This window comes from Oncorhynchus nerka, linkage group LG3 (genome assembly GCF_034236695.1).
Source record: "Oncorhynchus nerka isolate Pitt River linkage group LG3, Oner_Uvic_2.0, whole genome shotgun sequence".
NCBI lineage: Eukaryota > Metazoa > Chordata > Actinopteri > Salmoniformes > Salmonidae > Oncorhynchus > Oncorhynchus nerka.
In genome coordinates, this window is record NC_088398.1 from 8,293,959 (window position 1) to 8,319,526 (window position 25,568).

Genomic DNA, 25,568 nt, shown 5'->3' on the forward strand with positions numbered 1-25,568 from the left:
GATGGGTCATCTGGCAAAGTGGAGACTTAAAAATAAAAAAAGACATGTAGGTATGTAGTTAAGCAATGAAACATAATCTCATGAAATGCTGTAGTTTAAATCTGCAGGTAGATAAAGCTAACAGACTATGTTCAATGTTAGCTGGCTGGCTAACATTAAGCTATAACTAGCAATGCAAATTGCTTTATGATATAAGAATAATATTACTAGTTACCACACATAACATGAGCTAGCGATCCAGCAACCTAACGTTGCTAGCTAGCTAACAGTAAGTTTTTAGTTGAAATGAAAATGACTTTCTGACAATTAGAAATGTATAATACCAGAATGTAGCTAGACTCTTATACACTAAACAAAAATATAAACACATGTAAAGTGTTGGTCCCAGGTTTCATGAGCTGAAATAAAAGATACCAGAAATGTTCCATACGCACAAAAGGCTTATTTCTTTAAATGTTGTGCACATTTGTTGGCATCCCTTTTTAATGAGCATTTCTCCTTTGCCAAGATAATCCATCCACTTGACAGGTGTGGCATATCAAGAACCTTATTAAACCGCATGATCGTTACACAGGCACACCTTGTGCTGGGAACAATAAAAGGCCACTCTAAAATGTTCAGTTTTGTCACAACACAATTCCACAGATATCTAAAGTTTTGAGGGAGTATGCAATTGGCATGCTGACTACAGGAATGTCCACCAGAGCTGTTGCCAAATAATTGTATGTTAATTTCTGTACCATAGGCCGCCTCCAACATCGTTTTGGAGAATTTGGCAGTACGTCCAACTGGCCTCACAACCACAGACCACGTGCAAGGCATTGTGTGGGCGAGCGGTTTGCTGATGTAAATGTGAGTGCCCCATGGTGGCGGTGGGGTTATGGTAGGAGCAGGCATAAGCTACGGACAATGAACACAATGACATTTTATCGATGGCAATTTGAAGGCATTGATATACCGTGGCGAGCTCTTGAGGCCCATTGTTGTGCCATGCATCCGTTACCTTCACCTCGTGTTTCACCAGATATGTCACCCATCGAGTATGTGTGGGATGCTCTGGATCAATGTGTGTTCCAGTTACGCCAATATCCAGAAACTTCGCACAACCATTGAAGAGGAGTGGGTCAATGTTCTACAGGCCACAAGGAACATCCTGATCAGCTCTATGCGAAGGAGATGTTGCTCTGCATAAGGCAAATGGTGGTCACACCAAATATTGTGCTTTTCTGAACTACACCCCTACCTTTTTTTAAGGTGTCTGTGACCAATAGATGCTTATCCCTATTCCCAGTCATGTAAAATGCATAAATTAGGACCTACTGTATTTATTTTAGTTGACTGATTTCCTTATGAACTAACGCAGTAAGACCTTTGAAATTGTTGCATTTATTTTGGTTCAGTATACATTGATGAACGCTTCACGGCAGACTGGAACCCCAGTTTAACCTAGACGTCCTGTGTCGTTTCCGTTTTGTTTAACTACAGCTTGTTGTGTCAAGTCACTCCGGTTCAGACTGACCATGTGCCGAGGGTAGTTCAACTTTTTTCCCACTGATTTTTGCAGCAATTGTGTTGAGAGCAGTAGCAACACTTTTGCAGTTCTCTATGACTAACATTGTCTTTCAAACAAGCCACGGCAGCAAGTATTATCTACACATACTGAACAGTTCATGTTATCGACAGAATTATACTACATGGCAGACCAATCCAAACTCCTCTCAGCATGTCCAGCCCATCCATTATTTTAGCCAATCATGGCCAGCGGGAAGGTTTTTGACTTTTTCCATGACTAAACCAACAATTTTATTTGTATTTACAGATGGCATACAAGTTTGGTTAAAGCACATGTAATTCATATGTTCCAGCATTTCTGCCAAAAACTGCATTTTGATTAAAATAAATAATAATGACATTGAAATGCTTCTTCTGTGAAGTAGTGATGTGACATACACCTAGCTTCCTGAAACAGGTCACATTTTTCATAGTTTCCTCTTACAGAAACTGCCACAGTCCTTTTCCAAATACAGAATAAATTACAGCAAAAATCTAAACTTTCTGCCAACACAATAAATAGAACGGTAGCTTATGTAAAAGATTTTACAATATTGGTATAAGCTACATTATTGATGTGCGAAGGGAGCATAGCCTATTTAATCTGATCCTAGTTAGGACTAGGCCCTAAAGACAAGTCAATAGAAATGGAAGCACTCTAAGCAAACAGTTGTTCAGCCCTTAACACCCATCTAAAATCTTGGAAAGAACCTGACTGTGATCCTAACAGTCACATTACATTGCAACCATTCTGGCTACAGTAAAGATGGCATAAGTCAACTTTTACACCAGGGGCCTCATTTATAACTTTACATTTCACACTAAATATCTGCTTGCGCCATTTCTGAAAGTATGTCTAAAAAATGTTGATTTATATAATTGGTGTGAACATTATAACGCTGTCAACAAAATGCCCTCCATTCACTTTTTTTATGGTGACAATATCACCCTGTATCCCCAACGATGGAATCGGGGAGGGGACTGTGGATCTGTCTCTGTTCGTTGGTCACACACAGTATCTTAGACAGCACTGGGATGATTTTGACAACTTGGATGAATTATGCGTCTTGCCATAGAGATCCGCCATTTACAAAATTACGCTGATTGGCCCAAGGCGGGAACTATAGTAATTAACTGAAATGTGTTAGTCACGTTATCTCAATTGGCCCAAGGGTGGGCACTGCATCATTCAAGGGTTACGACATGTTTGCTGTACAATTTGGAACTAATCGAGTTAGGCCACAACAGTAAAGAGAGAAAAAAGCAATGGTCAATTTGATCACATTTCTGTAGAGGTGTGGGCAGAATGATAAAAACACTTTTTAAAAGTAAACATGCATGATGCCTATAGCGAGTGCAAGCACTTGATTCTATATTTGAAACAATTTAAAAGTAAAATGCTACAGCCCACACTTCTATGCAAAAGACATGGTTCAATATTTTGTTTACCAATAGAAATAATCTGCTGCCTTGAGTTATGCACACGTACATCGTTCACTTTAGCATCATACATTAATGCAGATCTCTTCTGGGCCCTTAGTCAAGTGAATTATTGGTAGTTTGCTTTGCTATGCATGGCAGATATTCTTTACACGGAACCCAAACTGGCTGCGTGCGTGCGCCATCGTGCATAAATTTATATTGTCCCCCTACACCAAACGCGATCACGACAAGCAGGTTAAAATATCAAAATAACTCTGTACCAATGACATTAATTTGGGGACAGGTTGAAAAGCATTAAACATGTACGGCAATTTAGCTAGTTAGCTTGCTGTTGCCAGCTAATTTGTCCTATTTAGCTAGCTTGCTGTTGCTAGCTAATTTGTCCTGGGATATAAACATTGAGTTGTTATTTTACCTGAAATGCACAAGGTCCTCTACTCCGACAATTAATCCGCACACAAAACGGTCAACCGAATCGTTTCTAGTCATCTCTCCTCCTTCCAGGCGTTATCATCTTTGAATATATATGGTGATTAGCATCTACACTTCCATAGTATTACCACGACAACCGGCGAAACAGTTCATCTTTCAATCACCCATGTGGGTATAACCAATGAGGAGATGGCATGTGGGTACCTGCTTCTATAAACCAATAAGGAGATGGGAGAGGCAGGACTTGCAGTGCGATCTGTGTCAGAAATAGGAATGACTTCTATTTTAGCCCTTGGCAACGCGGACGCTCGTTGGTGCAATAATTGAATAACATAGATTCCTAAATGTATTTTGCAACGCTCGCGCACGTGACGTGAGCAGTGTTGTCAGGGTATTCTTTAGATTCACCGACGCAAAGCAGAATCTTACATTCTGTCTTGCTGCCTCCTTAACTGGCACAGATAATATGCTGAAGGAGAGAGATTAGAGTATTAGTCTAATCCTGGATTAATTTAGGTGTATGACTTTGCATTTTATTGATGTACAATGGTCTTCATTGTCATTTAAAAAAAAGATTTGGCCAATGCATTCGGTATGACCCATATCTATACATTTAAAAAAAAAAAAAAAATAGAGTTTGAGGGCCTATAATGCTGATTTATTCTGGTTCAAATTGCAACATCTGCTGCTTATTCAGTATCAGCAGTTATAATCTTGTTCTGCGGGCAGTTATGCTCCTACTAATTAAGCAATGTCAGGTTATTTTAGACTATTTTCCAACACTGGCCCGGCAGCAGGGCTTAGGCTAGAGTGCTGCTGCCACACTCTGGACTTTACTTTTGTTCTGGGAATTTATGGTCTTTATTTTATTAAGCGCCTCCCAATACTGCATTATGTTGCAGTCGTGATATTAGCTCGGTGCGGCAGGTAGCCTAGTGGTTAGAGCGTTGGGCCAGTAGCTGAAAGGTTGCTAGATCGATAACAAGGTAAAAACCTATCATTCTGCCCCTGAACAAGGCAGTTAACCCACTGTTCCTAGGCTGTGATTGTAAATAAGAGTTTGTTCTCAACTGACTTGCCTAGTTAAATAAAAGTAAAAAAATAAATATTTTTTGATCAGATTGCTCTTCCAATGTTAACAGCTAAACTCTGGCTCGCTCGCTCGGTCGGTCGGTCTGGCTTAGTCGGTCTGGCTCGCTCTCAGACTGTTGCAAATTGGTAAAAACTGACAATGAAAGAGATCAGTGAGTAAATTCCAATGTTCACAGCTAAACTCTGTCTCGCTCTCTGTCTGTCTCGCTCTCTGTCTGTCTCGCTCTCTGTCTGTCTCGCTCTCTGTCTGTCTCGCTCTCTGTCTGTCTCGCTCTCTGTCTGTCTCGCTCTCTGTCTGTCTCGCTCTCTGTCTGTCTCGCTCTCTGTCTGTCTCGCTCTCTGTCTGTCTGTCTCGCTCTCTGTCTGTCTGTCTCGCTCTCTGTCTGTCTGGCTCGCTCTCTGTCTGTCTGGCTCGCTCTCTGTCTGGCTCGCTCTCTGTCTGTCTGTCTGTCTGTCTGGCTCGCTCGCTCTCTGTCTGTCTGGCTCGCTGTCTCTCTGTCTGTCTGGCTCGCTCGCTCTCTCTGTCTGGCTCGCTCGCTCGCTCTCTGTCTGGCTCTCGCTCGCTCTCTGCTCTCTGTCTGGCTCTCTGGCTCGCTCTCTCTGTCTGGCTCGCTCGCTCGCTCTCTGTCTGGCTCGCTCGCTCGCTCTCTGTCTGGCTCGCTCGCTCGCTCGCTCTCTGTCTGGCTCGCTCGCTCGCTCGCTCTCTGTCTGGCTCGCTCGCTCTCTGTCTGGCTCGCTCGCTCGCTCTCTGTCTGGCTCGCTCGCTCTCCGTCTGGCTCGCTCGCTCGCTCTCCGTCTGGCTCGCTCGCTCGCTCTCCGTCTGGCGCGCTCGCTCGCTCTCCGTCTGGCTCGCTCGCTCGCTCTCCGTCTGGCGCGCTCGCTCTCTCTCGCGCTCGCTCTCTCTCGCGCTCGCTCTCTCTCTCTTTCTCGCACTCGCTCTCTCTGTTGCAAATTGGTAAAAACTGACAATGAAAGATCAGTGATCAAATTGCACAAGTTTAGGTAGTACATCTCTGAGAAGCTGTTCTGCTGACTTTTTAAAAGGACGTTCTATACCAAAATGAATTCAAATAAAATGACATATTGGTCCTTGCATATAGGTTGGACAATATTATCAGGTATGCTGTTAGCAAAAATAATGATCACCTGTATCCCAATTGACGCAGAATACTGGCTATAAATAAATAGGTAAACCCATGCTTCAGCCGATCTGCATTTACCATGGGCAAATCATTAACTAGATCCCAAATGTAATATCTTTACTATTTAGCGTTTATTGATGAATTTTGTACCAAAAAACTAGCATAAACACGGAATATACTCTGCGTATACAAAATATTAAGAACACCTGCTCTTTCCAAGATGGACTAACCAGCTGAATCCAGGTGAAAGCGATGGTCACTTGTTAAATCCACTCCAGTCAGTGTAGATGAAGGGGAGGAGACAGGTTAAAGAAGGATTTTTAAGCCTTGAGACAATTGATGCATGGATTGTGTATGTTTGACATTCAGAAGGTTAATGGGCAAGACAAAAGATTTAAGTGCCTTTGAACGAGGTATGGTAGTAAGTAGGTGCCAGGCGTTTATGTCAAGATCATCAACACTGCTGGGTTTTTCACGCTCAACAGTTTCGTGTGTATCAAGAATGGTCCACCACCCAAAGAACATCCAGCCAACTCAGCATTAGGAAGGCTTTCCTAATGTTCGGTGTACTCTGTAATGTGATACATCCCATGCCTGTACTTCTCACAGAAGACACTTCATGTCACTATTTTTTCACTTACTGTTGACCGGGGCAGCTCTAGCAGGGCAGAAATTGTATCAACTGACTTGTTGGATAGTGGCATCCTATGATGGTGCCACTTTGAAAGTCACTGAGCTCTTCAGTAAGGCCATTCTACTGCCAGTGTTTGTCTATGGAGATTGCATGCCTGTGTGCTTGATCTTTGTACACCTGTCAGCAACAGGTGTGGCTCAAATTGCTGAATCTACTCATTTGAAAGGGTGTCCACTTTTGTATTTATAGTGTTTCTTGCATAGAATGCACAACAACAAGCAGACTAGGTAAATAGATCATTTCTGTTATACTATGGGGTTGTGGTTTTTCTATTCATTACTCATTTAGTTAGCAGAGGAATAGTAAATGAGGACTGTTCTAGCATATCTTCAGTGCGCTTCGGCATACTTTTATTAAAATGTATTTTAAAAATGAGGCTTTGTGGCAATGATTTTGCTGTGGCGTGCCACCACTAAATGACTGCAGCGGAAACACTGAGCTGCACACCACCAGTGGTGAAGGAAAATGTGTGTGTGGTCCGTGAGTACATGTTTGGTCATCCTGCGTTTTTAGTATGTTCATAAGTAAGTGTGTGTGTGTTGTCTCCAAGAAGGTTGATCCGAAGGAAATGGTCTTCCGCTCGTCTTTTTGACACATTCACTCAATCACTATTCTTCTCCTCCTTGTGAATGCCCATATCACTTTCTCCCTCTCTCTGTGCCATTCCTCCTTGTGAATGCCCATATCACTTTCTCCCTCTCCCTGTGCCATTCCTCCTTGTGAATGCCCATATCACTTTCTCCCTCTCTCTGTGCCATTCCTCCTTGTGAATGCCCATATCACTTTCTCCCTCTCTCTGTGCCATTCCTCCTTGTGAATGCTCATATCACTTTCTCCCTCTCTCTGTGCCATTCCTCCTTGTGAATGCCCATATCACTTTCTCCCTCCCTCTCCATGTGCCATTCCTCCTTGTGAATGCCCATATCACTTTCTCCCTCTCTCTGTGCCATTCCTCCTTGTGAATGCCCATATCACTTTCTCCCTCTCTCTGTGCCATTCCTCCTTGTGAATGCCCATATCACTTTCTCCCTCCCTCTCCCTGTGCCATTCCTCCTTGTGAATGCCCATATCACTTTCTCCCTCTCTCTGTGCCATTCCTCCTTGTGAATGCCCATATCACTTTCTCCTTCTCTCTGTGCCATTCCTCCTTGTGAATGCCCATATCACTTTCTCCCTGTGCCATTCCTCCTTGTGAATGCCCATATCACTTTCTCCTTCTCTCTGTGCCATTCCTCCTTGTGAATGCCCATATCACTTTCTCCCTGTGCCATTCCTCCTTGTGAATGCCCATATCACTTTCTCCCTGTGCCATTCCTCCTTGTGAATGCCCATATCACTTTCTCCCTCTCTCTGTGCCATTCCTCCTTGTGAATGCCCATATCACTTTCTCCCTCTCTCTGTGCCATTCCTCCATGTGAATGCCCATATCACTTTCTCCCTCTCTCTGTGCCATTCCTCCATGTGAATGCCCATATCACTTTCTCCCTCTCTCTGTGCCATTCCTCCTTGTGAATGCCCATATCACTTTCTCCCTCCCTCTCCCTGTGCCATTCCTCCTTGTGAATGCCCATATCACTTTCTCCCTCTCTCTGTGCCATTCCTCCTTGTGAATGCCCATATCACTTTCTCCCTCTCTCTGTGCCATTCCTCCTTGTGAATGCCCATATCACTTTCTCCCTCTCCCTGTGCCATTCCTCCTTGTGAATGCCCATATCACTTTCTCCTCTCTCTGTGCCATTCCTCCTTGTGAATGCCCAATGCCCATCACTTTCTCCCTCTCTCTGTGCCATTCCTCCTTGTGAATGCCCATATCACTTTCTCCCTCTCTCTCCTTCTGTGCCATTCCTCCTTGTGAATGCCCATATCACTTTCTCCCTCTCTCTGTGCCATTCCTCCTTGTGAATGCCCATATCACTTTCTCCCTCTCTCTGTGCCATTCCTCCTTGTGAATGCCCATATCACTTTCTCCCTCTCCCTGTGCCATTCCTCCTTGTGAATGCCCATATCACTTTCTCCCTCTCTCTGTGCCATTCCTCCTTGTGAATGCCCATATCACTTTCTCCCTCTCCCTGTGCCATTCCTCCTTGTGAATGCCCATATCACTTTCTCCCTCCCTCTCCTGTGCCATTCCTCCTTGTGAATGCCCATATCACTTTCTCCCTCTCTCTGTGCCATTCCTCCTTGTGAATGCCCATATCACTTTCTCCCTCTCTCTGTGCCATTCCTCCTTGTGAATGCCCATATCACTTTCTCCCTCTCTCTGTGCCATTCCTCCTTGTGAATGCCCATATCACTTTCTCCCTCTCTCTGTGCCATTCCTCCTTGTGAATGCCCATATCACTTTCTCCCTCTCTCTGTGCCATTCCTCCTTGTGAATGCCCATATCACTTTCTCCCCATCTCTCTGTGCCATTCCTCCTTGTGAATGCCCATATCACTTTCTCCCTCTCTCTGTGCCATTCCTCCTTGTGAATGCCCATATCACTTTCTCCCTCTCTCTGTGCCATTCCTCCTTGTGAATGCCCATATCACTTTCTCCCTCTCTCTGTGCCATTCCTCCTTGTGAATGCCCATATCACTTTCTCCCTCTCTCTGTGCCATTCCTCCTTGTGAATGCCCATTCACTTTCTCCCTCTCTGTGCCATTCCTCCTTGTGAATGCCCATATCACTTTCTCCCTCTCTCTGTGCCATTCCTCCTTGTGAATGCCCATATCACTTTCTCCTTCTCTCTGTGCCATTCCTCCTTGTGAATGCCCATATCACTTTCTCCCTCCCTCTCCCTGTGCCATTCCTCCTTGTGAATGCCCATATCACTTTCTCCCTCTCTCTGTGCCATTCCTCCTTGTGAATGCCCATATCACTTTCTCCCTCCCTCTCTCTGTGCCATTCCTCCTTGTGAATGCCCATATCACTTTCTCCCCCTCTCTCTGTGCCATTCCTCCTTGTGAATGCCCATATCACTTTCTCCCTCTCTCTGTGCCATTCCTCCTTGTGAATGCCCATATCACTTTCTCCCTCCCTCTCCCTGTGCCATTCCTCCTTGTGAATGCCCATATCACTTTCTCCCTCTCTCTGTGCCATTCCTCCTTGTGAATGTCCACATCACTTTCTCCCTCTCTCTGTGCCATTCCTCCTTGTGAATGCCCATATCACTTTCTCCCTCTCTCTGTGCCATTCCTCCTTGTGAATGCCCATATCACTTTCTCCCTCTCTCTGTGCCATTCCTCCTTGTGAATGCCCACATCACTTTCTCCCTCTCTCTGTGCCATTCCTCCTTGTGAATGCCCATATCACTTTCTCCCTCTCTCTGTGCCATTCCTCCTTGTGAATGCCCATATCACTTTCTCCCTCTCCCTGTGCCATTCCTCCTTGTGAATGCCCATATCACTTTCTCCCTCTCCCTGTGCCATTCCTCCTTGTGAATGCCCATATCACTTTCTCCCTCTCTGTGCCATTCCTCCTTGTGAATGCCCATATCACTTTCTCCCTCTCTGTGCCATTCCTCCTTGTGAATGCCCATATCACTTTCTCCCTCTCTCTGTGCCATTCCTCCTTGTGAATGTCCACATCACTTTCTCCCTCTCTCTGTGCCATTCCTCCTTGTGAATGTCCACATCACTTTCTCCCTCTCTCTGTGCCATTCCTCCTTGTGAATGCCCATATCACTTTCTCCCTCTCTCTGTGCCATTCTTTCTTGTTTGTTTTTATATAATTTAACCTTTAACTAGGCAAGTCAGTTAAGAACAAATTCGTATTTTACAATGACTGCCTACCCCGGCCAAACCCTCACCTAACCTGGAACACGCTGGGCCAATTCTGCGCCCCCCCTATTTGTTAAAGCCTCTTACATCTCACCCTCTGTATTCTTCCTTTCAGTGTGGCAGTGTGCAAGTCATGGTCATGCCCAGTAGACTATATTCCCAGTAACTTTAACTAATAGGAAATTACATGCATAGAACTTCTCAAATAAAACGAGGCTTAACTCTTTCAAATGCAGTTTGCTTTCTAATTTAGATAACAAGTTTTAATAGAATTTCATGCTGCTTTTAGGTTCCGTTTAGGTTTCTGATTTACTTAATCACAAAACCTAATGAATTTGTCATGTAATGTGTAAGTATCTAGTTGTACTAAGCTCTTGCTAAGCCAGTGTCTGGTTCAGTGTTGCTATACTTGTGTGTCATGTCCAGTCACTGGTACTGGTGGCCCCTGGGCCCAGCATTGCAGACAAACTCTTTTGAACACATTTCTGCTGGACAGAGTTGGTGGCAATGTGCACACACACCCTCCCTCTGTTTCTGGTTAACTATAGATGCTTGGTTTGTGACACAGAGAGAAGGGAGCGAGAGAGGGAGGGAGAAAATGAGAGCATACAAAGAGCTAGGGGAAGAGAAGGAGTTTGGTCCCAAAGGGAGTGTTGCGTTCTGGGATGCTTGGTGACGAAGGAGGCTGAGAATTTGGGGAATTGGACAGGGTGGTTGGGTAATGTAGGGCAAAGCATAAGGTGGATAGGGTGTTCTCAATATAGCAGTCAACTGAAGAATAGCATGTAATTACACAGGATTTTCTTCATGCTTTGGAGGAGGATAAGTCATTGGCAATGAATACGCCTGATAATCCATTTTTCTTCAATACTGTGAAGTTTTGTGCTATCTCCCTCCAGCATGTGGTAGTTTCACACGCCTAGTGTGTCATTCCATTGCTTTCTGAGGAGAGAAGCAATTGGAGAAGGACGTAGTGATGGGGAGATTCACTGGTGTGAGACAAGTTTGCTGCCTGGATGTCAGGAGGCTGCTATTTCTCACAACAGTGATTGCCCCTCTGACTGACTTGTACAGTACCATAAATGTCTGTAGCTGGCCCACCATCATTTCTCTGAGAGGCATTGTATCTGTAATGCCTTCCTTATTCCTTTCCTTGTCTCTTATCTTCATATACATTCATAATTCAAGCATTGTTGGATCTTAGAATCAGTGGCCTTGACTGTCTGAGAGAACATGAATCACCTTCCATTGCATGCTCTTTATTTCCCTTGTGTGGTCATGCTCTCACTCTGACCATCTGCATGCTCTCTCTCCCTGTCTCTCTCCATCTCGGTCATTCTATACAGTAAGTACCTGTGTCACCCGGGGTGCTCTTCCCTGTGCTTCTGGTGTGGAAACTGTGCTCTCAGGTGGCTCACTAGAACTCAATACAGCAGGGAGCCTGGCTGGCAGGCAGGCAGAGTACAGGCTGAGTGGACTCCTTGTGGAGTACCAGGGCGTGAGGTGTTTATTGCTTGGATGGCAGTTCAGTTCACTATTAATGCATGGTTACTCTGTTTGTTTGATGAACTCCTCTCAGAAATGGTTTCAGTCGTGTTCCTCCCTTTGGGACCATAAGAGAGGAAGGACAGAGCGGGAAAAGACAGCAACACGATGTGTTCCAACACTTGATCTCTGCTCCAGTTACGTGACTGTCTTAGAGGAATGAAGCTTTGATTTAGTTTTCCCAGCTTGCACAACATTTCAGTCAATCAGCTTTTATAGTTAAGCAATAATACATGAGGCCATGTGTTAGGACATTTATCATGGCTGTGACATGGTCTCTTTCTGACTGCCATGTAAAGCACGACTACCCAAAAATGGTTGCTATGGAGGCTCTTCCCCCTTGCTAGCTAGCCACCTACACACTTCAGACTGAAGTTAGACAGACGGCAAACTAGCTGCATTTTTGTTTAATTTGACCTGTTTTTCTATTGACATTTCTTTGTATACAGTCAGAAGTTTACATACACCTTAGCCAAATACATTTAAACTCAGTTTTTCACAATTCTTGACATTTAATCCCAGTAAAAATTCCCTGTCTTTGGTCAATTAGGATCACCACTTTATTTTAAGAATATGAAATGTCAGAATAAAAGTAGTGGTTTCTTTCAACTTTTATTTCATCACATTCCCAGTGGGTCAGAAGTTTACAGACACTCAATTAGTATTTGGTAACATTGCCTTTAAATTGTTTAATTTGGGTCAAACATTTCAGGTAGCCTTCCACAAGCTTCACACAATAAGTTGGGTGAATTTTGGCCCATTCCTCCTGACAGAGCTGGTGTAACTGAGTCAGGTGTGTAGGCCTCCTTGCTCGCACACTCTTTTTCAGTTCTACCCACAAATGTTCTATAGGATTAAGGTCAGGGCTTTGTGATGGCACTCCAATACCTTGACTTTGTTGTCCTTAAGCCATTTTGCCACAACTTTGGAAGTATGCTTGGGGTCATTGTCCATTTGGAAGACCCATTTGCGACCAAGCTTTAACTTCCTGACTGATGTCTTGAGATGTTGCTTCAATATATCCACATAATTTTCAGTCCTCATGATGCCATCGATTTCGTGAAGTGCACCAGTCCCTCCTGCAGCAAAGCACCCCCACAACATGATGCTGCCACCCCTGTGCTTCATGGTTGGGATGGTGTTCTTCAGCTTGCAAGCCTCCCCCTTTTTGCTCTAAACATAACAATGGTCATTATGACCAAACAGTTTCATCAGACCAGAGGACATTTCTCAAAAAAATATGATCTTTGTCCCCATATCCCGTTGCAAACCGTAGTCTGGCTTTCTTATGGCGGTTTCGGAGCAGTGGCTTCTTCCTTGCTGAGTGGCCTTTCAGGTTATGTCAATATAGGACTCGTTTTACTGTAAATATAGATACTTTTGTGCCTGTTTCCTCCAGCAGCTACACAAGGTCCTTTGCTGTTGTTCTGGGATTGATTTGCACTTTTTTCACCAAAGTACGTTCATCTCTAGGAGACAGAAAGCATCTCCTTCCTGAGTGGTATGACTGCTGCGTGGTCCCATGGTGTTTATACTTGCGTACTATTGTTTGTACAGATGAACGTGGTACCTTCAGGCATTTGCAAATTGCTCCCAAGATGAACCAGACTTGTGGAGGTCTACAATTTGTTTTCTGGGGTCTTGGCTGATTTCTTTAGATTTTCTCATGATGTCAAGCAAGAGGCACAGAGTTTGGAGGTAGGCCTTGAAATACATCCACAGGTACAACTCCAATTGACACAAATGATGTCAATTAGCCTATCAGAAGCTTCTAAAGCCATGACATCATTTTCTGGAATTTTCCAAGCTGTTTAAAGGCACAGTCAACTTGGTATATGTAAACTTCTGACCCATTGGAATTGTGATACAGTGAATTATAAGTTGTTGGAAAAATGACTTGTGTCATGCACAAAGTAGATGTCCTAACCGACTTGCCAAAACTATAGTTTGTTAACCAGACATTTGTGGAGTGGTTGAAAAATTTGTTTTAATGACTCCAACCTAAGTGTATGTAAACTTCTGACTTAAACTGTATATCCAGAAAAATTATGCTGATTCATGATTTCAACCGGCAGAGAAAAGCTTTCTGTCCCGACTCCCGATACGTTCGTTATTACAGTACCCAGTGAAGATCGAATTTCAATATTGCAAATGTGGAAGTGTCTCTATGCTTTTTACAGTGGCAGATGAGATGGTGGATCTGTTACAGCTAGGGCAGCAAAGGGTCATACTTTCCGGTAAATTTCCAGAAGTCTTCCATGGGAAGTTAAGTGCGGGAATTTTGCTTAAATTCATCAAAGTTAGCTTATAACATCCTGTACCGGCAGGATAGAACAGCATCTGGTAAGACAAGGGGTGGCGGGCTATGTATTTATGTAAATAAGCTTCATCAAGAAGTGCGAAGATCACCTCGTCCTCACGGTGACCGTACGTACATCAGAAGCCATGGATTACAGGCAATATTCACAGTTAAAGTTAAAGGAGTTAAAGGCTAGAACTGCCACTTTCAAAGAGTGGGACTCTAACCTGGAAGTTTATGAAATTCCAATATGCCCTCCGAACCATCAAACAGTCAAAGCGTCAATACAGGAAAAAGATTGAATCGTACTACATCGGATGTGGCAGGGCTTTCAAACCATTACCGACTACAAAGGGAAGCACAGCCGAGAGCTGCCCAGTGACACAAGCATACCAGACGAGCTAAACTATGTCTATGCTCACTTTGAGGCAAATAGCAATGAAAAATGCATGAGAGCACCAGCTGTTCCGGAAGACTGTGATTACGCTTTCGACCTTTTAAACAGGTCAAGATTCACAAGGCCGCAGGGCCAGATGGATTACCAGGACATGTACTGCGAGCATGCGCTGACCAACTGGCGAGTGTCTTCACTGACATTTTCAACCTCTCCCTGTCTGAGTCTGTAATACCAGAATGTTTTAAGCAGACCACCATAGTGCCTGTCACCCAAGAACACTAAGGCTAGTCTTAACAGAAAAATGATGTGTGGAGACATTTCACTGCAGCTAATGTAGAAGGAAAACCTGTGTACATTTGCAGATACTGTGCCAAATCCCATGTGATAAATGTGATAAAAGATGCAGAATCATCTGGACAAGTGCATAAATTTCCCTCAGCGCTCACAACAAGCTACCTCTGACAGAATTCCCTCTACTTCTATTTGAGATGAAAATGATGAATCAGAGACCTTCTCAATAGCAACAGCTCATGGTCCTCCTGGAATCAGGTTTTTTTTAGACTCAATGGAGAAACGTAGTCAGAGCAATGCTGATGTATGTCTTGCTCGATTGGAAGAGATGTATGTATGTTCTCCGCCCAGGATACACCCCTCCAACCAGACATGCTTTATCTACTCATTTGCTGGATGCAAACTTCAAGTGAAGGTCAAGCAAATCACAGAGAAAGCAGACTGCATTGTAATCTCTGATGGGTGGTCGAATGTTTGTGGGCAAGGAATAATTAACTACATCTCCACCCCTCAACCAGTATTCTACAAGAGCACAGATACAAGGAACGACAGACACACCGGTCTCTACATTGCAGATGAGCTGAAGGCAGTCATCCAGGACCTTGGACCACATAAGGTATTTGCACTGGTGACCGACAATGCTGCAAACATTAAGACTGCTTGGACTAAAGTGGATGAGTCCTACCCTCACATCACACCCATTGGCTGTGCTGCTCCTGCATTGAATCTGCTCCTCAAGGCCTTTATTGCACTGAAAACAATGGATACACTACGAGGGACAAGGAAATGGTTAGGTGTGTGAAGGGTCAAGGGGTGGGGTGGTGTCATCATGCTTGACAGTCTCCTGGAGGGGAGGGAGTCTCTCCAACAAATGGCCATATCAGTATGCCAATATGGACACCCCCATCAAGAGGATCCTCCTGGATGTATTTTGGGAGAGAGTGGTAAGCAGCCTGAAACCCATAGCAGTAGCACGGATTGTGGCTGGCATTGTCTCCCTGTCTGATGTTCAGACTCTGCTTGCAGCTGTAAGAGAAGAAATCCGTACTGCCCTTCCCACTTCACTGTTGCTCCAACAGAGGAAACTGCAGTTCTGAAATGCATCAAAAAGCGTGAAGACTTCTGCCTGACGCTGCAGCGTACTTGTTGGACCCCAAGTATGCTGGCAAAAGCCTATGATCAACAAGGCCTATGGAGTCATCACTATTGTGTCTCGCCACCTAGTCTGGATGAGGGCAAGGTTCTTGGCAGTCTGGTGAAGTACACTTCCAACCAAAGGCTTTGGGGTAGAGATGCAATATGGCAGTCGTGCCAACATCTCTCATCAGCCACCTGGTGGAAGGGACTTTGTACATCTGAGGCTCTTTCCCCTGTTGCCTCCATCATCCTCCAAATCCCACCAACATCAGCCGCCTTAGAGCTCAACTGGTCCTTGTTTGGGAACACACACACCAAAGCACACAACAGGTCGACCAATACAATGGCCGAAAAATGTGTGGCCCTCGGCTCAAATTTGAGGCTTTTTGAGCCTGACAACGAGCCATCCTCAAGGTTGGAAAGTGACAGTGAAGATGAGGCCTCAGTCTGAGGTTCAAGAGAAGGACATTGAGGAGGTCCAGGGAGAAGACATGGAAGCCTGAGAGGAAGACAACCAAAGCTTTAGTTTCTAGACTATAATTTTACAGATTTTTGGGAGATGCAATGAATCATTGGTGATCATTCAATATTCCCTTTTGTTGTTCAGTGAAATCATCCCATGTGAAGAGTCAAATAATTTAATTCAAGTTCAATTCGTAACTAAATATGTTTTTGTTGTTCTTGGAACGATTTAATAATTTGCAATTATGTCTACTTATGATAAGGTAAATACACTGCTCAAAAAAATAAAGGGAACACTAAAATAACACATCCTAGATCTGAATGAATGAAATATTCTTATTAAATACTTTTTTCTTTACATAGTTGAATGTGCTGACAACAAAATCACACAAAAATGATCAATGGAAATCAAATTTATCAACCCATGGAGGTCTGGATTTGGAGTCACACTCAAAATTAATGTGGAAAACCACACTACAGGCTGATCCAACTTTTATGTAATGTCCTTAAAAGAAGTCAAAATTGAGGCTCAGTAGTGTGTGTGGCCTCCACGTGCCTGTATGACCTCCCTACAACGCCTTGGCATGCTCCTGATGAGGTGGCGGATGTTCTCCTGAGGGATCTCCTCCCAGACCTGGACTAAAGCATCCGCCAACTCCTGGACAGTCTGTGTGCAACATGGTGTTGGTGGATGGAGCGAGACATGATGTGCTCAGTTGGATTCAGGTCTGGGGAACGGGCGGGCCAGTCCATAGCATCAATGCCTTCCTCTTGCAGGAACTGCTGACACACTCCAGCCACATGAGGTCTAGCATTGTCTTGAATTAGGAGGAACCCAGGGCCAACCGCACCAGCATATGGTCTCACAAGGGGTCTGAGGATCTCATCTCGGTACCAAATGGCAGTCGGGCTACCTCTGGCGAGCACATGGAGGGCTGTGCGGCCCCCCCAAAGAAATGCCACCCCACACCATGACTGACCCACCGCCAAACCGGTCATGCTGGAGGATGTTGCAGGCAGCAGAACGTTCTCCACGGCGTCTCCAGACTCTGTCACGTCTGTCACATGTGCTCAGTGTGAACCTGCTTTCATCTGTGAAGAGCACAGGGCGCCAGTGGCGAATTTGCCAATCTTGGTATTCTCTGGCAAATGCCAAAACGTCCTGCACGGTGTTGGGCTGTAAGCACAACCCCCACCTAAATTCTAAAGCCACTTTCTACCACTCTAAATTCCAAGCATCTGCCTCTAACCCTAGGAAGCTCTCTGCCACCTTCTCCTCCCTCCTGAATCCTCCTCCCCCTCCTCCCTCTCTGCAGATGACTTCGTCAACCATTTTGAAAAGAAGGTCGACGACATCCGATCCTCGTTTGCTAAGTCAAACGACACCGCTGGTTCTGCTCACACTGCCCTACCCTGTGCTCTGACCTCTTTCTCCCCTCTCTCTCCAGATGAAATCTCGCGTCTTGTGACGGCCGGCCGCCCAACAACCTGCCCGCTTGACCCTATCCCCTCCTCTCTTCTCCAGACCATTTCCGGAGACCTTCTCCCTTATCTCACCTCGCTCATCAACTCATCCCTGACCGCTGGCTACGTCCCTTCCGTCTTCAAGAGAGCGAGAGTTGCACCCCTTCTGAAAAAACCTACACTCGATCCCTCCGATGTCAACAACTACAGACCAGTATCCCTTCTTTCTTTTCTCTCCAAAACCCTTGAACGTGCCGTCCTTGGCCAGCTCTCCCGCTATCTCTCTCAGAATGACCTTCTTGATCCAAATCAGTCAGGTTTCAAGACTAGTCATTCAACTGAGACTGCTCTTCTCTGTATCACGGAGGCGCTCCGCACTGCTAAAGCTAACTCTCTCTCCTCTGCTCTCATCCTTCTAGACCTATTGGCTGCCTTCGATACTGTGAACCATCAGATCCTCCTCTCCACCCTCTCCGAGTTGGGCATCTCCGGCGCGGCCCACGCTTGGATTGCGTCCTACCTGACAGGTCGCTCCTACCAGGTGGCGTGGCGAGAATCTGTCTCCTCACCACGCGCTCTCACCACTGGCGTCCCCCAGGGCTCTGTTCTAGGCCCTCTCCTATTCTCGCTATACACCAAGTCACTTGGCTCTGTCATAACCTCACATGGTCTCTCCTATCATTGCTATGCAGACGACACACAATTAATCTTCTCCGTTCCCCCTTCTGATGACCAGGTGGTGAATCGCATCTCTGCATGTCTGGCAGACATATCAGTGTGGATGACGGATCACCACCTCAAGCTGAACCTCGGCAAGACGGAGCTGCTCTTCCTCCCGGGGAAGGACTGCCCGTTCCATGATCTCGCCATCACGGTTGACAACTCCATTGTGTCCTCCTCCCAGAGCGCTAAGAACCTTGGCGTGATCCTGGACAACACCCTGTCGTTCTCAACTAACATCAAGGCGGTGGCCCGTTCCTGTAGGTTCATGCTCTACAACATCCGCAGAGTACGACCCTGCCTCACACAGGAAGCGGCGCAGGTCCTAATCCAGGCACTTGTCATCTCCCGTCTGGATTACTGCAACTCGCTGTTGGCTGGGCTCCCTGCCTGTGCCATTAAACCCCTACAACTCATCCAGAACGCCGCAGCCCGTCTGGTGTTCAACCTTCCCAAGTTCTCTCACGTCACCCCGCTCCTCCGCTCCCTCCACTGGCTTCCAGTTGAAGCTCGCATCCGCTACAAGACCATGGTGCTTGCCTACGGAGCTGTGAGGGGAACGACACCTCAGTACCTCCAGGCTCTGATCAGGCCCTACACCCAAACAAGGGCACTGCGTTCATCCACCTCTGGCCTGCTCGCCTCCCTACCACTGAGGAAGTACAGTTCCCGCTCAGCCCAGTCAAAACTGTTCGCTGCTCTGGCCCCCCAATGGTGGAACAAACTCCCTCACGACGCCAGGACAGCGGAGTCAATCACCACCTTCCGGAGACACCTGAAACCCCACCTCTTTAAGGAATACCTAGGATAGGATAAAGTAATCCTTCTCACCCCCCCCTTAAAAGATTTAGATGCACTATTGTAAAGTGGCTGTTCCACTGGATGTCATAAGGTGAACGCACCAATTTGTAAGTCGCTCTGGATAAGAGCGTCTGCTAAATGACTTAAATGTAAATGTAAATGGACGTCGGGCCCTCATACCACCCTCATGGAGTCTGTTTCTGACCGTTTGAGCAGACACATGCACATTTGTGGCCTGCTGGAGGTCATTTTGCAGGGCTCTGGCAGTGCTCCTCCTTGCACAAAGGCAATTTATTGAAATTTATTGTCAATCAGTGTTGCTTCTTAAGTGGACAGTTTGATTTCACAGAAGTGTGATTGACTTGGAGTTACATTGTGTTGTTTAAGTGTTCCCTTTATTTTTTTGAGCAGTGTATATCCAATGCAAAATAAATCTAATTTTTAAATGGTATTAATTTGCATATATTCCCATTTTTAAAATCCTACGGAAAGTTTTCACCTCTGAATATTCCCCAAAATGTGCCACCCTAGTAGCAGCAGTATTGCGTCGCTAGGTAATGATACAAACAAGGTCTGTTTTCTGAATTTGGCCATGTGTATGTTGTCTGGTATGTCATGGGATAGACTCTTACTCCAAATCAACTGTTGTGTGCTGCTATAGTGGGTTAGCCATTTGATTGAAGTGAGTATTAAGTATGGCCATAGATCTTTTTTTGGAATTTGTTGTTGCATGCTGACTGTTTCAGGCTTCCCTCTCTTCCCCCCCCAGTGATGGACACTAAGGCGGTGTTTACTGCTCTGTACAGTGTGTGTGAGGAGAATGCTACGTTCTTCTCTGAGGGTGCTAAGGGGTCCCAGGGGGGCGCGGCACAGCGACTGGTGGACACCATGACCCTGATCCAGGAGCACGCCCGCAGCCTGGAACCTGTCATCTCCGGCTTCGCTGCGATCTACCACCACTTTGACTTTGACCCACACATACCAGCCAATGGATACCGCTCTCTAGTCAAGGTAGGATGGCAGGGTTTGTGTCTGTATGACAACTCCCTAGTTTAAAAAAAAAAAAAAAAAAAAATGTTTACCTTTTATTTTACTAGGCAAGTCGGTTAAGAACAAATTCTTATTTTCAATAACGGCCGAGGAACAGTGGGTTAAATGCGTTGTTCATGGGGCAGAACAACAGATTTTTACCTTGTCAGCTCTGGGATTCGATCTAGCAACCTTCCGGCTACTAGTCCAACGCTCTAACCACTAGGCTACCTGCCACCCCAAGAGTGAGTGTGTGAGCGTTAAGAGGGAGTGTGTATGTGTGTTCCTAACGGTCTCTCAACATTGGGAAAAATTCAACACCAGCATCGTATGCCTTAAGTTTATTTTGTATTCTGTTTTTTTTTCTTTTTCTACCAATTGAGTGAGTGTCATAATAGAACCTATTCAGGCTCCCTCTTGTATGGATGAGAAGTCATGACCTCTCTGCCAGCTGCTTACCTCTTATTAAATGTCTCTGAATTTCTGTCTCCACCTTTTTCATGGTCTGTCTCTCACTCTTTTTCTGTACCTGTCGTTATTATTTCTCACACATTCTCTTTTTTGAATGTCATTTCTATCACTCACACACACAGCACTTTTCCTCCTCCCACCCCGCTCTTAGGTGGTGCGCTGCTGCATTCTCCACATCATCCACAAGGGGCGCTACATCTCCACCAACCGACGCAGCATCTTCTTTCGGACGGCCCACAACGCAGGGGAGATGGAGGCCTACTGCTCGGCCCTATGTCAGCTGAGAGCCCTGCTCTACCTGGCCCAGCGACTGCTGCACGACAACAGCCACGGGAACCTCTTCTTCCACGAGGAGAGCGGCCTCAGCCAGAGCTTCATCCGGGAGTACTCCTCCATGCACAAGGGCTGCTTCTACGGACGCTGCCTCGGATTCCAGGTGGGGGGGAGGAGAGGAGACTGGGAGGGCAAGAATACTTTTGGGATGATCTTGAGGCCCTTTCTGTTAGCCTCAGGGAAAAGTATTTTGTAGTGATTGGTTTCATGTCTCTCCTCTTCCAGTTCACTCCAGCCATCCGTCCCTGTCTGCAGACCATAGCCATCGGCCTGGTGGCTTTCGGAGAGAACTACAGGCGCCACCAGTCAGGCATTGGTCAGTGGCTCCAGCAAACCTCCCTATTGATGGAAACAAAAGCCACTCAATCATTAATTCATTCTCATTTACATCCTAAACCATTCTACTGACATGGCAACTCAGTTGACGTGAATGGATTGTGAGGGTGAATATCAATGCTAGATACAATACATCATTAAAGGGTCATTTAAAGGGAGACTTACTTACATTAACCCACACACACATTTGAAATAGTTTATTTTAATCACCAAATCACATTACAGTCAAGAAGGATTCCAACATTTCATAGGTCATTGATATATGGACACTTATGAGTACAGAAAGCACCTTCTCCGTACAGCACACATACACAAGTAAGCATTTCACTGTTAGTCTACACCTGTTGTTTATGAAGGATGTGATGGCACACACACAATATGATCTAACACTGTCTTTTGCTTTTTGCTGCTTCCCAGTGGAGGAAGGAGGTATTGCACCATATGGTGAGTGTCTGTCCCCCTGACCACTGCCGTAGTCTCAGTCTGGGAGATAGAGCCAGGCTTTGACATGGTTAATAGGTGACCACAGGCATAGTGTTTAATTAGATTAGGGGAATCCTCTGTTTTAGTGCTCTGGTGGAACAAATAGCCATACAATTCAGCTCTCCTGGACAACAGGTGACCACTGCTCCGTCTCATCCAGACACTCCTGTAGCTACAGGGATTGAAAGAGTTATGTTTAACAGTAGCATCTACTGCCTCCACTCATGGCCATCGCTCTCTCTGCCTCCCCATCCCTGTGTTTCTGTCAGTGAGTTGATTTGGTGATTTGATGTGTTAGCATCCACTCACTCCCTCTCCTCCTCCACTCTCTCCCTCTTTTCCCTGTCCCTTTTCTGTCATTCATCTTTATCCATACCTATACATTTTTCCCTCTGCCACTTCCACTACCTTGTCCCCCTCTCTTTTTACCTGCAACTGTCTATTGCCCTCTCCTTCTTGCCTGCCTCCTACAACCATCTCTCCACTATCTTCTCTCCCCCTTCCCTCTGTCTCCAGGTGTAGCAGCCAGCTCCTTCTTTACCTCAGGGAAGTACGCCATCGACCCGGAGTTAAGGGGGGCGGAGTTTGAACGCATCACTCAGAACCTGGACGTCCACTTCTGGAAGGCCTTCTGGAACATCACAGAGACTGAGGTTCTATCTGTGAGTCACTGACCACTCTGGACGGACCCTGGAACGGGTCGCTGGTAGAATACTCTTCCCTTGCGCTGGGATGTACAGCTCAGTGGTAGATTACTCTTCCCTTGCGCTGGGATGTACAGCTCAGTGGTAGATTACTCTTCCCCTGCGCTGGGATGTACAGCTCAGTGGTAGATTACTCTTCCCTTGCGCTGGGATGTACAGCTCAGTGGTAGAATACTCTTCCCTTGCGCTGGGATGTACAGCTCAGTGGTAGATTACTCTTCCCCTGGGATGTACAGCTCAGTGGTAGATTACTCTTCCCTTGTATGTGTTGCTCAGCGTTTGTCCTGTTGGCTATCTTGACTCTGTCTTTCATTCCTCTCATAGTTATGTAGTTGCAGTGCTTGTAATACTGTCACTGTTTAGATTTTACTGGATTCTTTCCTGTCACGAGGAGATGCTCTCAGCTTTGTCTTTGGTCAAGTTTATTGACCTACAAATGACCGGAAGATCAAAATAATGAAATGATATTATGAATGTTTATCTGATTTGCCCTCAGCCTTCCCTCTCTTTCTTGTCCCTCCTCCTAAAGGAAAAGACTGAAACATTACAATGTATCTGTGACGGATAACAAAGTAATCTTCTTCCTTTCCTTCCACTCTCCCCCTCAGAGTCTAGCCAGTATGACGTCCACCCAGGTGAAGGTGAACCGTGCCCTCTCAGTGCCCCCTGTGCCCTTTGACCTCCCGCTGGTGGCTGATCCCCACCTCACTGTCACCATAGAGGCCCCTTCGGCCCACACCGGCCCTGGCCCCGTACAGATGAGGCTGATCTCCTTCGAGCTGAGGGAGGGACAGGTAACTAAAGCCCTGTTCATATTGGCAGTTTGAAGTGACTCAAATACCTTTTCTTTTTTTTAATCCGATTCAATTGTTTACAGACCGAATATTTAACTTATAATTCACTGTATCACAATTCCAATGGGTCAGAAGTTTACATACACTGAGTTGACTGTGCCTTTAACCTCTTATGGCTGCATCCCTTGTTCTCAATTTCTGCCTGAAGACATACCCTAATCTAACTGCCTGTAGCTCAGCCCCAGAGGCAAGTATATGCATATTCTTGGTATCATTTGAATGGAAACATTCAAATGTTAATTTAATGTAGGAGAATATAACACAGTAGATCTGGTAGAAGAAAAAAGAAAGAAAGAGCATACGTTTCCTGTTTTTTATTGTTGTAGCATCATCTTTCACATGTACTAGAATAGGATGCTGGAGATAATTTTGATGGATAACACAAGAGGGCCACTGTAAGTGTGCAAACTTCAGGAATCGGTGAGCTACCGTACATGACATTTAACATGAAGTCCCCAGGTGTCCCACACAAGTTTCCCAAATGTGGCCGAATTGGTGAAATGACCTATAACTACAGTGGGGCAAAAAAGTATTTAGTCAACCACCAATTGTGCAAGTTCTCCCACTTAAAAAGATGAGAGGCCTGTAATTTTCATCATAGGTACACTTCAACTATGACAGACAAAATGAGAAAATAATATCCAGAAAATCACATTGTAGGATTTTTAATGAATTTATTTGCAAACTATGGTGGAAAATAAGTATTTGGTCACCTACAAACAAGCAAGATTTCTGGCTCTCACAGACCTGTAACTTCTTCTTTAAGAGGCTCCTCTGTCCTCTACATTGTCATGGCTTTAGAAGCTTCTGATAGGCTAATTGACATAATTTGTGTCAATTGGAGGTGTACCTGTGGATGTATTTCAAGGCCTACCTCCAAACTCTGTGCCTCTTGCTTGCCATCATGGGAAAATCAAAAGAAATCAGCCAAGACCTCAGAATTTTTTTTGTAGAACTCCACAAGTCTGGTTCATCCTTAGGAGCAATTTACAAACGCCTGAAGGTACCACGTTCATCTGTACAAACAATAGTACGCAGGTATAAACACCATGGGACCACGCAGCCATCATACAGCTTAGGAAGGACACACGTTCTGTCTCCTGGAGATGAATGTACTTTGGTGCAAAAAGTGCAAATCAATCCCAGAACAACAGGACCTTGTGAAGGACCTTGTGAAGCTGCTGGAGGAAACAGGCACAAAAGTATCTATATTTATGCAACAGTATAGACTTTACGTCCGTCCCCTCGCCCTGACCTGGGCGCGAACCAGGGACGCTCTGCACACATCAACAGTCACCCTCGAAGCATCGTTACCCATCACTCTATGAAAGCCGCGGCTCTTGCAGAGCAAGGGGAACCACTACTTCAAGGTCTCAGAGCAAGTAACGTCACTAGCGCGCATCACCGCTAACTAACTAGCCATTTCACATCGGCTACATTTACAGCAAAACGAGTCCTATATTGACATCCTATATTGGCAAGGAAGAAGCCAGACTACGGTTTGCAACGGGATATGGGGACAAATATCATTTTTTGGAGAAATGTCCTCTGGTCTGATGAAACAAAAATTGAAGTGTTTGGCCATAATGACAATCGTTATGTTTAGAGGACAAAGGGGGAGGCTTGCAAGCGGAAGAACACCATCCCAACTGTGAAGCACGGGGGTGGCAGCATCATGTTGTGGGGGTGCTTTGCTGCAGGAGGGATTGGTGCACTTCACAAAATAAATGGCATCATGAGGACGGAAAATGATGTGGAAATATTAAAGCAACATCTCAAGACATCAGTCAGGAAGTTAAAGCTTGGTCGCAAATGGTTCTTCCAAATGGACAATGACCCCAAGCATACTTCCAAAGTTGTGGCAAAATGGCTTAAGGACAACAAAGTCAAGGTATTGGAGTGGCCATCACAAAGCCCTGACCTCAATCCTACAGAAAATGTGTGGGCAGAACTGAAAAAGTGTGAGCGAGCAAGGAGGCCTACAAACTAGACTCGGTTACACCAGCTCTGTCAGGAGGAATGTGCCAAAATTCACCCAACTTATTATGGGAAGCTTGTGGAAGACTACCTGAAACGTTTGACCCAAGTTAAACAATTTAAAGATAATGCTACCAAATACTAATTGAG

General features: G+C 45.4%; 1 protein-coding gene across 2 annotated transcripts in view; it reads left to right on the forward strand.

Annotated features, from left to right (window-relative positions):
* LOC115120674 (hormone-sensitive lipase-like) overlaps positions 1 to 25,568 on the forward strand; it is a 49,574-nt gene that overhangs the window by 9,998 nt on the left and 14,008 nt on the right. For both annotated transcript variants that reach the window (XM_065007944.1, XM_065007947.1), the window contains exons 2-6: positions 20,001 to 20,242; positions 20,883 to 21,167; positions 21,290 to 21,380; positions 22,400 to 22,545; positions 23,196 to 23,381. In XM_065007944.1, coding sequence (XP_064864016.1) covers positions 20,001 to 20,242; positions 20,883 to 21,167; positions 21,290 to 21,380; positions 22,400 to 22,545; positions 23,196 to 23,381 — 950 coding nt within the window. The remainder of the gene's footprint in view (positions 1 to 20,000; positions 20,243 to 20,882; positions 21,168 to 21,289; positions 21,381 to 22,399; positions 22,546 to 23,195; positions 23,382 to 25,568) is intronic.